The sequence below is a fragment of the Chanodichthys erythropterus genome, chromosome 10 (assembly GCF_024489055.1).
Source record: "Chanodichthys erythropterus isolate Z2021 chromosome 10, ASM2448905v1, whole genome shotgun sequence".
In the NCBI taxonomy this organism is placed as follows: domain Eukaryota; kingdom Metazoa; phylum Chordata; class Actinopteri; order Cypriniformes; family Xenocyprididae; genus Chanodichthys; species Chanodichthys erythropterus.
In genome coordinates this window covers 60,533,782-60,547,424 of record NC_090230.1, presented here as the reverse complement: position 1 = coordinate 60,547,424, position 13,643 = coordinate 60,533,782, and the positions used below count along the sequence as shown (strand labels likewise).

Here is a 13,643-nt window from a genome sequence, read left to right as displayed (position 1 = left end):
CACATAACGAGCAGGTACGAAACGACTAGTTAATCGATCGCGAATGGTTTCATTATTTTGGGCGGATATAAAAGTATAAGAAGATAAAGAATTGTACGCAAGACCACCATTAAAGCATTGTGTCTGAGGGGAGATGAGTCAACAACGTTGTTCAAAGTAAAATAACTTGCCTCTCTTAATTAATAAACTTTATTTAATAGAATAGCCATTAATGCACTAAAGAGAGAAACTCACAGAGTCATGTAATCAGTAATCCGTCAAGTTCTGACCCAATAAAGACGTTACTTTGTGAATTAAAGAAAACGGCCATGAATGAGTGCATTTTGGAAATAAAAGCGCTGAATTAAATTTTCTCTTTTGTCTATGCTAATCATTAAAGCCCTGATATGCTCAGTTCTTTTTCGTTCTTCGTTTAGGGGTAAAACGAAGTTCGAAATGCGTAAGCAGTGATATACGTTATATATGTTATTGAACATCTGACGCCACCCACACTGCTGAGAGTGGGGTTTAGATGAATATGCAAATATGTGCTGCATGCTTTCCTCTCAAGCAGCAGGGCTCCAGACTGCAATCTTTTTTCTTGCTGGTGTGACTAAATTTTGTTAGAGTTTGACCACCACCTTGCCAAACTGATGAGAGCTGCCATTTCTGTTGCACATAATGCATATGAGAATCATCAAAAAAATCAATTAAATTACTAATCACTGACAGGAAAATACACAATAGGTATCATTTTAAAGCTTAAGGCCTGTTCACACCGGGACGAAAATCGTGCGCGATTTCCGCCGACGTTTAACGCCTTGTGACTAAACAACGGGCGCCAATATGAGTGTGCACACCGACGCGAAAAACGCGAGGCGTAAAAGCGTCATTCTTAAAAAAACGCCTCGGGTTTGTTTTTTGGGTTTGACGCGCCGTGTTAAAAACTGGCCAACCAATGAGATTGGCGCTTTTGTTCACGTGCCTGGAGCTGCTGAAGTTACAGTAAAACACGACTTGGTGGCGCTCAAGCACAAAACGGTCTTGCCGAGCACACAAGACGACGAAGAGAAAGTAAGTAGACGAGGAAGACCCCTACAAACTATCCCTGCATCTCAAACAGCTCCCTAGCTTCCTAGGTCGTGTATCAGTATACCATATAAATGAATGTGGCCGAATCCCTGATCAGTGCCCTGACTAGTGAAGTAGAGAGCTGATTGAGACGCACACTATGGGTGCTCTACCACAGTATTATTTAGGTATTTTTACTTTTTTTTTTTTCCCTTTTAGAATGTCTGTTTCATAAATGTTTATTTACACTACCGTTCACTTGCACTATATATTTATGTATGTATGCCATTTTATATATGTATTTTTTAATCTTCTTTAACTTTATTAATATCATATGTTTATTTGCACTACCGTTAAGCACAAGCGCCACATACTGTCAGGGAGTGAATTTGCACTTTCACTCGGCACATCGCCAGTGAAAATCGCTTGGGTGTGAACACAAAAAACGTCTCGAAAAACGCTGACGATAAACGCGTGCGATATTCGTCCCGGTGTGTACGGGCCTTTAGAAACTCAGACAACCATTTTGTTTAACTCTTAATGAGTGCTGAGTCATCCCTCTAAACCAGAGTGTACCACTTGCGGGCGCCGGCTAGCTAAAAATAATAAATAATAATAATAATAATCATATTTTTCAAAAATACTGCCTTGATCAACACAAAATAAGTGTCATTTGAAAGCTTAGGGTCTGAACGTTACTATGAATTTAGCCAATTTGATTAACTCCTAAGTAGTGCTGAGTTATTTGCTGAAAAATAAAAATAGTCTAAATTCAACATAATCCAATAAGTCGATCACGAGAATTACGACACATAAAACCCCACAGGTGCAAACTAAAATCAGATGTAGCTTTTACGTGGCATTTTCAATTATAACTTCATGAAACATGCATCGATCATAGAAAATGGCACATCATTAACTTACAGTGGATGCTCCCGATTGAAATGAGTCCAAAATCAACATAATCCCCTTGCATCGATCACAAGATATTCCTCATGGAGGAACAATTTTTAAAATGCCCATTAGGGGGTGTCAAGGGCTAAACAAAAAGTAAGAAAAAACAAACTCTGAAAATGCCTTCAGGGCTTAAAGGTACAATATGTAAAATTTTTGCAGTAAAATATCCAAAAACCACTAGGCTAGTGTTATATATTTTGTCCAGCTGATTACAAACAATATCTCTGTTTTCAACTACTTGTAAATCATGAGAAAATTCCCATTCTAAACAGTGACACGGGGCAGTGCAGTCGCCTGTCAATGACGTCAGTTACCTTTGTTACCGCCTTTACTGACGTAGAAACCACATGACAACAGTGCCGTGGACAAATGTGGAAGTAGTGTCTAGCGTCCAGCAAACCACTAGCTTGCTTCAAGCAGTTCCTTATTTACTTCTTGCACGTTTTATGGTGGATTGTGTTACTTATTTATGGAACATAATTACTGTTTACCATCTGCCGCTGGTTCTGTCGACAAGGACAGCTCCTGTAAACTCATGACCGGAAAAGCGGAAGCGGCGCCGGTGACTGTGTCATAATGAAAGTCCCGCTGCTCGTGAGGCGTGTGTTGATCAATCGCTCCAGCTCCTCGTTCAGCTCCCGCAACACTCGGTCCTGCTCTGCTTCATACTACAGTAAATTTAATAATCGCATCCACGAACATGAGTTCTTCCAGACTCCAATCCCTATTCTTTTGCACCGTCCGTTGAGATGGAGACCACATGTCCCAAGTTTCCGCTCTAAAACTTGGCGTCATCAAACTACGCCTTTGTTTTAAATAGGCTTCTAGTGACCTCTAGCGGAAAAAAATATCACATTGCACCTTTTTAAGGGCTTAATATTTCTAATAACATGCCAGATTAGATGGACTCGGTAATTGCGATAATGTATTTGCTGTTTTATTTTTCTGACAATTTTTGCATATTCCAGCGAATTCATGTGTAATGAATGAATATTCTAGTGTGTTCCATTCTTTTCAATGTTTAGCCTGTATATCAGACAACACACAAACCATTAAAAACTGTAATTTAAAAATAAAGCTTATATTTATCTGAACTTGATAATTTAGTTTATTGATGTAGAAGAGGGAGTGAAATGCAGAAATTACAGTATTAACAAAGTTTTTGAACAGAGACGCTACAGCTTTTATAACCTTTCCTACAAAGTTTATAAAAGTATAGAATTTGATTTGAGTAATTTCCAGGTCTAGAAAAGTATGGAAAAAAAGATAACTGATTTCCAGACTATTTCCCCCATTCTGTTTAGTCAGGCATTTCGACAACTCTGGCTTAACAATTTATGTACACGTTTACTTTTCTTTACATGCAAATCTCATAAAATGTTCTTTTGCATGTTCCCTTCACACAGGAGATCTTTTATGAGGAGAACCAGAAAGAATACAACAGCAAAAAAGCTGCTAAGAAGCGACGGAAGCAAATTGTAGCGAAGAAAATGAAGCAAGCCATCAGTACGCTTAATATACAGGAACATGATGACGTGTCACGAGAAACGTTTGCTAGTGACACTGAAGAGGCTTTGGGGTCCCTGGAGGAGGGCCCATCGGAGTCTGCACTGGGCACCGAGGACAACCCTGTAGTGTACAACACAAACGACCTCGAGGTTTTCTGATGTTCAACACTTAGAACATGCATGTTGTGCTTCTTATTCCGTTCTAGTTTTAACACCGAAACGGCTTGGAAGGACTTCGACTTAACTCTCAGGATGAAAGAAGACATTTGATTAGTCATAAATTAGTCCGAGTGACCGTCGATGTCTGATGTTTTGATTTTGTCCTAATGTTCACAAATAGCACTTTTAAGTTCTCTACAGGTTGTTAAACTTTAGCTCTTTAAAAGACTATCAGAAGCAGCCAAAAGTTGTACAGATTTTCTACAGGTCTTGGCTGGTTTGGAATGTTAATAAATTGTAATCTTTTTCTGTCAGAATATTTTGCAAGCTTTTGATACATTACTGTGTTTTTGGAGAATGGATTGCAGCAAGAACATATTATAAATGTACTAATTTCAATAAATACAAGGAACTTGTATTTTGGACATTGGAAATGCTCTAAATATTTGCTAAAGGTGCACTGACCAGTTATGCAGTACATGCTTGATGTATGATACAAAATTCAAGCTTGGCTTTGTTAGCATGTCAGTTGTCATTGGCTCAAATTTCTGTGATCGATTGAAATGTCTCTCTTTTCGAATCATTTTACTTACGGAGTGCAATGATGGTTCAGCTGAATTGATACTTTGTAAGAACATTCTTGAACAGATTTTTTTTAAGCTGCAGAAAATTAAAATTAAAAAGCAAACCCGTATTATTGTGACCAGTGCATTTTGGTAGCTGTTGTGATCAGGTTTACTTTTGCACATGGTATAATATACAGATGTCTTTTGTTGGGTTATATATAAGTGCTTCATCTGTGACATTCTTGCCTGTGGAAAATCTGCAAACAGACACATCCACACATCAAAATGGCTTATTACCTAAACAGGTACTATGGTCAGAAAAGTTGGAGACTGTAAACACACATTTTACTAGTTTCCCACATGATGTAATGATTTCAGCTGAGCACATTAATTCCTCTGTTGCGCTGCTTTCAATTTTCAGTATAAGTTTGCCTTCTACAAGATTTTAAATACAATTCTCTACAAATACTTGACTGCAATAGTCAAAAATTCTTATCCTTAGATTAAGGTGACCAGATTTCTGAAATGAAAACTGGGTTCATTTCCTATTTGAGTGGTCAAAATATCACCTAAATCTCATCCAAACTGGGACAATATATTTTTGAACAATAACGTTGTTGCTAATTAAGTGATCTAGCACATATCAGGCTGCAATATAGATCAATTTTTTATTCCATAAATGCGAATCTTGAGTCTTTACTTAGCGGTTTCATAAGCTTTACAAACCAATAATGAATCTGAAACGTTGAGAGAGAGAGAGAGAGAGAGAGAGAGAGAGAGAGAGAGAGAACGTTTTCACTTGATTAAACGTTATTTCTTAGAAAACAAGCGTTTAACCCTGAAACAAACAGCGAAGTGTCAATGTGTTATCGTCTGATCATGAATAGTTTGATTAGTGTTCAAGCATCTATCACAAAAGAAAAGTCATTTCTATAAAAGTCAGAATACATTAAATGTTTATTGATTAGGCTATGTTACTTTGTTTACAGTTTACTGGAGGGATGAGCACGTGCGTACTGATGTTACTTTCAGCGGGTTTTTGTGCAGTTTGAATTTTGTCTCAACTGCACCGTTGAACCTCTGACGTTGCGGTTGCTGATTGAGTGTGTGTGGTCACGTGTCAGCGTAGTTCTTATGAGCGGCCATATTAGTTCAGTTCATTCTTTCACGCGACTGTGTTCATAGTAAGACGCATTCGTAACGTTATATTCCATTATTTTATATTTCACAGTGATGTTGATGTAAGGCACTGCAGTGTTTAAAGCAGCTCTAGAGTTACACCCTGTTTGCTCGGAGCGTTTCAATACTTTTCAGTCAGAAGGTAAATCGTTTTTGTTGTGCTCATAATCATTAGTGTTGATTCAGTTGATCGGATTGTTAGAATTCAAGTTAAATGCTCTTTTGCTTACTGAGTTGAGGAATGACCAGACATTCATAATTAACACTGAATTTTGTTTAACTCAAAATTGAGCTGAAGAATGGCGAGCGCGGCGTGCACTCCGGCCGGACAGCAGTCCTTGTCCCGCGGCAGCAGCAGCACTCCATTGAGCCCCGCGCGGATATCCAGACTGCAGGAGAAAGAGGATCTGCAGCAGCTTAATGACCGGCTGGCTGCTTACATCGACACGGTCCGCAGTCTGGAGTCCGAAAACAGCGTACTGCAGCTGCAGATCAACGAGCGAGAGGAGGTACGGCGTCGCGAGCTTACCGGGATCAAATCACTCTATGAAACCGAGCTGGCGGACGCGCGCAAGGCGCTGGATGACACGGCGCGGGAGCGCGCGAGGTTGCAGATCGAGCTGGGCAAGATTAAGAGCGAGCAAGAGCAGTTACAGTACACGTGAGGCACTTCATTCAAACTTCTGATTGAACTGTGTGAATGGGACGCATCTTAAGCTGCCTTCACGTGTTCCCGGAATCATCGTAAATACGAGTTTCCTAGATAAAAATCGCAAATGAACACCCTCTTATTTCGAAATTTGAATGCGGTGAGCGTGAAGGCAGCTTTATTTCTTACACACAGCTGATGCGTTTGTTTGTTGTGGTTTAACCAAGTTGTGTGCATTAAACAGACCCTGAACAATCAAAATGGGCCATCGGAGAAGCGCTAATTAACATCTTGTGCTCAGTTATTTTGACCCTTCAAAACTATTTTGGCCTGAAACCGAAAATTGCTGTTTCAGCCGAAAACTTAGCCGAAATTTCAGTGCATCACTAGCGTTACATTTGTTTTTTCCCCAATGAGTTAAGTAATTGTTTCATTTGTGTTGTAATTTGGTTAATCTAATTAAGTTGACAGTAGGGTCGTGCCGATAGACGATGATGATATCATGGGTCGATAATTGTCCACACAGACGATGTTATCTTATAGTTAGCACTCCTTGCACACGTGAGATAAAAAAAAAAAAAAAAACCTCGAATGTAATCAAATATCTTAAATGGTTGGTTCACCCAAAAATGTTCTGTCATTAATTACTCACTCTCATGTCGTTCCACACCCCTAAGATCTTTGTTCATCTTCAGAACACAAATTAAGATATTTTTGATAAAATCCGATGGCTCAGAGAGGCCTCCATTACCAGCAACGTCATTGAACCTCTCAAGATCCATAAAGGTAAAGACGTCGTTGAAAACGGTCAATGTGACTACAGTGATTCTACAATATTATGAAGCAACGAGAATAATTTGTGAGCTAAAAAATTAAAAATGACAAGATTGTTCAGGCACCATGACGCACTCGTAGAAGCAAGCGTTTTAACCCTTTAATTTGTGTTCAGAAGATGAACAAATTTCTTACGGGTATGGAACGACATGATGGTGAGTAATTAAAGACGATTTCATTTTTGGGTGAACTAACCTTTTAAAACTTGTTAAACAAGAAAATAATGGTTCTTATTTTTTCAATATCATTAATGTATGGGTTACAAGAGAAATATTTAGCCAATAAATGAAGATGGTTTTCTTCATATCAGCATATTTCAACATATCAGCATATGTTGAGGTAGATTCTCTGAGGTCATCTCTGCCATGTGCCATTTTTATATAATGTGATGTGACTCCCCCCCCCCCCCCCATTTATCAACAAAATGAGACGATGATTCTCATTTTTTGTGATGATAAAACTAAGTAAATAATTCAATGAGTAAATGATCAGATATTTTATTTTATTTTTTTAGATCACTGTGTCATAGAGGCCTGTTGGCTCATTCTTTCACTCTGACTCAAACTACAAGAAACTAGAAAAACAGTGTGTTGAATTGGTCTCACACTAACCACACTTTTGTGATTGTCATGCATGTTGTGAGGCTCTTTAGTGTTTGTGGAATCAGTTACAGGCTCACGTCATGCTCATCTTGTGGAGTATTTGTAACGCACTTGTGCACTGTTGTAGTATTGTACAGTTTCTATAATCAACTTAATTTCACTGCCCTCACACTTAAGCATCATCATTCAGAGCTGAAGTCCTGCTCATGTTTGGGCTAAACCTAGCATTTAGTTTACCTTGTTTGTCCATCAGTGATGTGATGTGCATGTGGTTTGATTGACAGGAGCAGCAGATCAAGTGTTAGTGGTGTTTCTTACAGTGCTTAAGACTGAAGCGTCTCATTGGTGTGGAGCAGCTGGAAGATGTGAATGCTCACCAGCTGCTTTACCAGTCTCCGTGTGAAGGGGCTCTTTGTTTCAAATCTTTTCTCTGTACTGAAGCAGATAAGACAAATGTAGCAAATATTAAGAAGAGTCCAGAGTATTATAAACAGAAACTGACAGCTCACGTCCTCCAGCCACTCCTGGCTGTGTGTGAGACATTCCTCACATTCCAGCAGCATTCCACAGTTTCTCAGCTCACCTCCAGAGAAGGAGTTTGGCAAATGCTCAGTGCTGCAGGAGTGCATGGCACAGAAAGAAGAGTATGAAGACCTGTAAATGCATATTGTTCATTAGATTTCAGGACATTCTCTCACTGGATAAATCGTGTCTTTGGTCAGTTGTCATTTAAATCACTTGCTGGTGTTTGAAAGTCAGTTTAAGCTGAGGATATTGTTTAAATTTCTTTAATGGCATTAATATTGGCCCTGTCCTGATAAACTGTGCCTTTTGTTCATGACCAATCCTCAAGCTCTAGTTAGCCCACTTTAGACCAAGGTAATCAGCAGGCCATAACCTCTGGCTGTTGGCCCAGAGGAAGTCCCAAAGAATCACGCTCATGGAAACGCGCCTGGCCCTTGCATGCTTTTTGGAGCATTGAAATTTATTTCAGTGAATGAATATTCAATCATTTACTCACCTTCATAATCCTGCCCCTTTTTTTTTTTTTTTTTTTTTTTTAATTGGGAAGTGCACGGATACTTGAGTTCTCTGACAGCGAAGATCGATCATGAAAACGATGATCGCAGTGACTTTAAAAATCTCAAAAATAAACATCTCAAAATAAAAGGAGGCATGAGTGATTCCGCCTCTAGAGGCTGCTCTCGTACTATGTGATGACAGCCAGACCCTTCTCAGTCACTTCAGCCTCCCCATATAGCTCCAGCAAAGACACAACCAGGAACAACTATCGGCACGGATTTTTGCTGATAGTTGATTGTTCCACCAATCAACTATCGGTCCGATTACTTGGCAAAACCAATGAATCGGTCGACCTCTAGTTAGGACAGCATGTTGTCCAGACCAGTGAAATAAAGTGAAACTATGAAATTGAAAGTACACGGTGATGTCTCACGGATCCCTTGCTTTGATCATGAAAATGCAGTTAAAGTGTTAGTTTCAAAATGAAAATTATCCCATAATTTATTCACCCTTAAGCCACCCTATATGATTTTTTTTTTTTCCAGCCAAACACATATAAAAAAAAAAAAAAAAAAAAAATATATATATATATATATATATATATATATATATCCATATCCATGTTTATAACTTTTATAAACTGTAATCGCTAGCTTCGGGAAACTGCCACCCTCGCGTTCACGAGAGATTTGAGTTCCAGTGGAAGGGTGACCTCTGTCCTGATGTATGACGAAGCTCTTTTCTATCAAAATCCTGACATTTTCATTTTTAAAGAAAAGTCAAGATTTCGATTTAAAAAATACTGTATTGTCCCTCATAACTGGTAGTATAACAAGCCTATAAATAAGCTTAATTGTTATACTAGTTTGACATGATGGAATAAAAAACAAAATTGTGTAGGCTGTCAAAATACTCCCTCACCTTGCTCATTTTCTGAGTGGATATTTCTCTGAACCTGCCAGGAGTATATAAATATATAAATATAAATATGAATATGTGTGGAGGTGACATTCGCTGTCAAAAATTGAAATTTCTCAGAGAATGCATTTAATACATATTGAACTTAATTGAGTCCCTAATTAAAGGAGTCCAGACATTAGAAAAATGTCAGTCTATATAATCATTTTATATTTTAGATGAGGGAAATATACATGCGTTACGGACATGACAAAAGTCACAAAGTTTTAGGTTAACATTTTTTAGGATGTATCAGATGATATCTGTGATACCAGTATGGTAAGACTGCAGAAATACTCAACTTTATACCCTTTAGGTCTATTGCAAGTGGAGTGGTTATGGATTATTTCTCATGTTGACAAGCGTGTTGTTCAAGAATCGATTTAGAGACCATGATTTTCCTTCTAACAGAAGTACTTGCTGAAATACATTAACATGTCCTATGAGAGAGTACTTTTCTGTAAGTTGTACTGTATCATATAGGCCCACCTTCTGATGTTCATATTTTGTTCTGTAACTGGTAAAGAGGAAGAGATCAGTTCATGTGCACTTGATCTGCTGCTTACACTGAGGCACTGCAGTAATCAGCCACGAGCCGTATTAAAGTGCATATTGCAGGTTAAACACTTTTTTTTTCGAGATGAATATATAACCTTGTACAAAAATGCCATATAAAAAGGTACTGCAGGGTTTAAAAATGCTTTGCAGGACACAAGGGCATGAATTTAGTAGATAAAGTGAAGGTCTATGTAAAATTTATTTATTTATTTTTTTTATTTTTTTTTTCTCCCCAGCGTCGCATCATTTTACGTCACAACAGGGAGTCGCTCTGTTGACTCAGTGCGGAGTAACTGGTATTCAGTGACGGCAGTCGTTAATCAGTGTGTATTTGGTAGTTTTTTGTATTTGGTAGTTTTTTGTATTTGGTAGTTTTTTGTATTTGGTAGTTTTTTGTATTCTGTATTCTATTCTAATTTATCATCGTCATGGTAAATTGTGTTTGTGGAGGTTGCACAAACACCAGCCTGTCAGGACATCGAGTCCAGAGGTTTAATAACAAGAAAAAGGACGCTGCTCTCTTCTGTGCCGGTGTGTTGTGCAGGTGAAGAGACGGGACTTCACTTCTGCATCTGCTTCGATAAACGTGTTCATTATAAACCGGAGGATTATCATCCTGGCGATATGGCGGAGTTCAACATTGTAATACTACTGTAAATGATTATATTAAATTAATAAACTTACACACGTGATGCTGCTTCACCGTTTTTATTTGAATCAGTTTCAACACTGATGAATACAAATTATGTACACAAATTCATACAGTCTCTCACTCACACAAAAGTTTTGAATTATGTGCTGGTAATGTACTCCAATTTCATTCATGAATGTATGTTTACAGTCAAGTTTATACATGGCAAGTTCACACAACTACATAATCACGTCATGCATCCCCACACTATCAGTGATCGGCACGGAATAAACTCATAACACATTAGACTTGTGCCGATATTCGGTAATGCGATATATCGCGATAATGAATATGCACGGTATTGTTATCGTGGGCATTTCAAAATACCGTAAAAATAATTTACCACCAATTATTAATTTTTATAATGCATATAAGAATACTTTCCCCATCAACCGTATAAAATGCACAACACCGCTGTATTATGCATCAAAGGGACATGCGCTCAGATGTAAACAAGCCCAACGTGCATGAGAAGCACATGGCGGAACGAGCGAAGGAGACGAGCTGAATTAAAGTGCGCGTTCACTCTCTGACAGCGGAGGGCGCTGATGGAACAGCAGAGTGCAACGGTTACCTCAGAAACCCCATAAACAAAGCAACTGCTGGTGAGGTTTTTAAAATGCTTCAAACATATTTTAATCTGGACTACAACATGCCCTAATGATTAGAAATGTTCTGATTATTTGTTAGTTCAGTAAAACTTAAAGACGTACGGCTTTATTAGTTAACATGTTAATTCATTACCAAACTGACGATGAAAAATACTTATAAAGCATTAACTAGGGATGTCCCGATCACGTTTTTTTGCACTCGAGTCCGAGTCATTTGATTTTGAGTATCTGCCGATACCGAGTCCCGATCCGATACTCAATAGCCTACATAAAAAAGAATAAAGAAGAGCGAAAAAACAGATCCAGGAACAGTGCTTTTCAGGTTTTTCAGGTATCTAACAGTTTTCAAATAGTAATCAAATATAAAATATCACTGCATATTATCTTTACTGTATAAAATAAATAAAGATTAATCATTATTGTTAATCATTAAGTTACAAAAACGATTCAGTCAAGAGCAGTGAGTGATTTCTTTGTTATTTGTTGTTTTATTTAACATTAAATACAGGCAGCAGGAATAGTTGTTTTCCCTTTAAGACATGCACGATTCAGTACATACTGTTCCACATGCGCTGTCTTTCTCGACTAATATACGTTCACTTAAGACATAACCGACTATGTTTGCTAGGATACTCGCTAGGACGGGCATGTTGACATAATTTTTGTATGAATTTGTCCGCCGAAGCGCAAGACTTGAAAGAAAACTCAGTATTTGCGCGCTGACTGGAATAAGCGTGTGCGCGCTTCGGATGAGCGCACACAAATCTTCTCACAGCGCGTGCGAGTTCTCTTTCGCGTCTTGTTCTTGAAGGTTTAAATCAGCAAGGCTTAAATGAGTTAGTTTAAACACAGACAGCAACGTGTGCTGTTCAGGTCTCACCTTTATCAACACCCGGGTGATGACGGCGTAAATGACTGGACATTAGAGCAGACGACACTCGCAGTTAACAGTTTACAAAGAGTGACTGTTTTGTCCACGCTTTCTGATTATCGTTGTTGTAACGTTTTGTGCATCTATCGACTGAAACATACATTATCTGAACTCTGTCTGTTTTCCACGTTGCTATGTTAAACAAACCATATTAACCAATAGATGCGTCGTCGTTCGAGATGGACCGCAGTGCAAGTGCGGTCCGTAAGTGGAGAACCGTTTTTACCGAGAACCGTTGCACCCCTAATACATATATATCCGAGTCCTGATCGGGAGGTAATGTCCGATTCCGATCGAGTCTGAAACCACATGATCGGGCCCGATTTCCGATCACGTGATCGGATCTGGACATCCCTAGCATTAACTATTCTTAATGTTAATTTCTTAGTTACTTTTTAATAACATTACTAAAATCAAAAGAACTTATTTAATGGACCAAAGATAAAACTAACAATGATCAGTTGTTTCTTAACGAACTTTAACAAAAAAATAATACTTTCTGTAACAAATGTAGCTGTCTGTCACCTATGGCACAGAGACAAGAAGGTAGATCCATATGATCCAAATAGTGGCTGGTTAGGGCACTCCCACTAGTGATCATGACAGTGTTGCTCAGTCTTAGTTAATGCATTAAATAATGAGACCTTATTGTAAAGTGTTACCTGTTGTTCTTTATAGCCTAATTCTTTTGTACTTTCATCTGTTTGAAAACTTGACTTTATATTTTGTCGTATTTAAGCATTGAGTTTTTTTGTTACAAAAGAGTTCTTAAACATATGACAACACTTTTTTTTTTTCTTTTTTTTTCCTTTTTCTAACTAACATTTAAATCGGTTGTGATGAGAAACCGCTATATCACGTAACGTTAGTGTGGACTGATATTAAGCAAGTTTCTGTTATAAGTAATCAATAACGTTACTCCTAGATGACCAATAGCTTTGCTGTTGCCTGATTCATGATGATAATCTGTACAATATTGTGATCTGAGAACAGTGTTACATATCGTTAGCTAACGTGTATATCTATAAGCTAACACCGGCCTCTGCTCTGTTCTCATACAACTGCTCAATTTCTCTTTTAATCGTTATTCTAATTCTGGCCTGTTGCTGCTCTCTTAACCACATAGCATTACGTCACTTCCGATTTGGCATTTTTCAGATGCGGAAGAGAAATTCTTACAAAAAACTACTCCAGAAGCCTATGTAGCGTATTTATACGTTTTTTTTTTTTTTTTTTTTTTTTTTTTTTCCCCAAGAAAGGCCCTGTCCCAAATGGCGCACTTCATGTGGACTTTTGGTCTCGTGGACTTAAATTGCGCTTGCTCGCCGAGTCTACGAGTCCGTAGGCCGTCCCATTCAGCATTTTAGC

General features: G+C 38.2%; 2 protein-coding genes across 3 annotated transcripts in view; both read left to right on the top strand.

Moving 5' to 3' along the window:
* phax (phosphorylated adaptor for RNA export) overlaps positions 1 to 4,502 on the top strand; it is a 30,394-nt gene extending 25,892 nt beyond the window's left edge. Inside the window, exon 5 of the mRNA XM_067395742.1 lies at positions 3,414 to 4,502. Within this exon, the coding sequence (XP_067251843.1) occupies positions 3,414 to 3,674 (261 nt within the window). The 3' untranslated portion in view covers positions 3,675 to 4,502. The remainder of the gene's footprint in view (positions 1 to 3,413) is intronic.
* Positions 4,503 to 5,422: 920 nt separating this feature from the next.
* Positions 5,423 to 13,643, top strand: part of lmnb1 (lamin B1) — a 74,925-nt gene continuing 66,704 nt past the window's right edge. Inside the window, exons 1-2 of one of the 2 annotated variants that reach the window (XM_067398457.1) lie at positions 5,423 to 5,561; positions 5,712 to 6,080. In XM_067398457.1, the coding sequence (XP_067254558.1) occupies positions 5,719 to 6,080 (362 nt within the window). In that variant the 5' untranslated portion in view covers positions 5,423 to 5,561; positions 5,712 to 5,718. Of the gene's footprint in view, positions 5,562 to 5,711; positions 6,081 to 13,643 lie in introns of those variants that run through there. The other variant, XM_067398458.1, reaches the window with a different exon arrangement.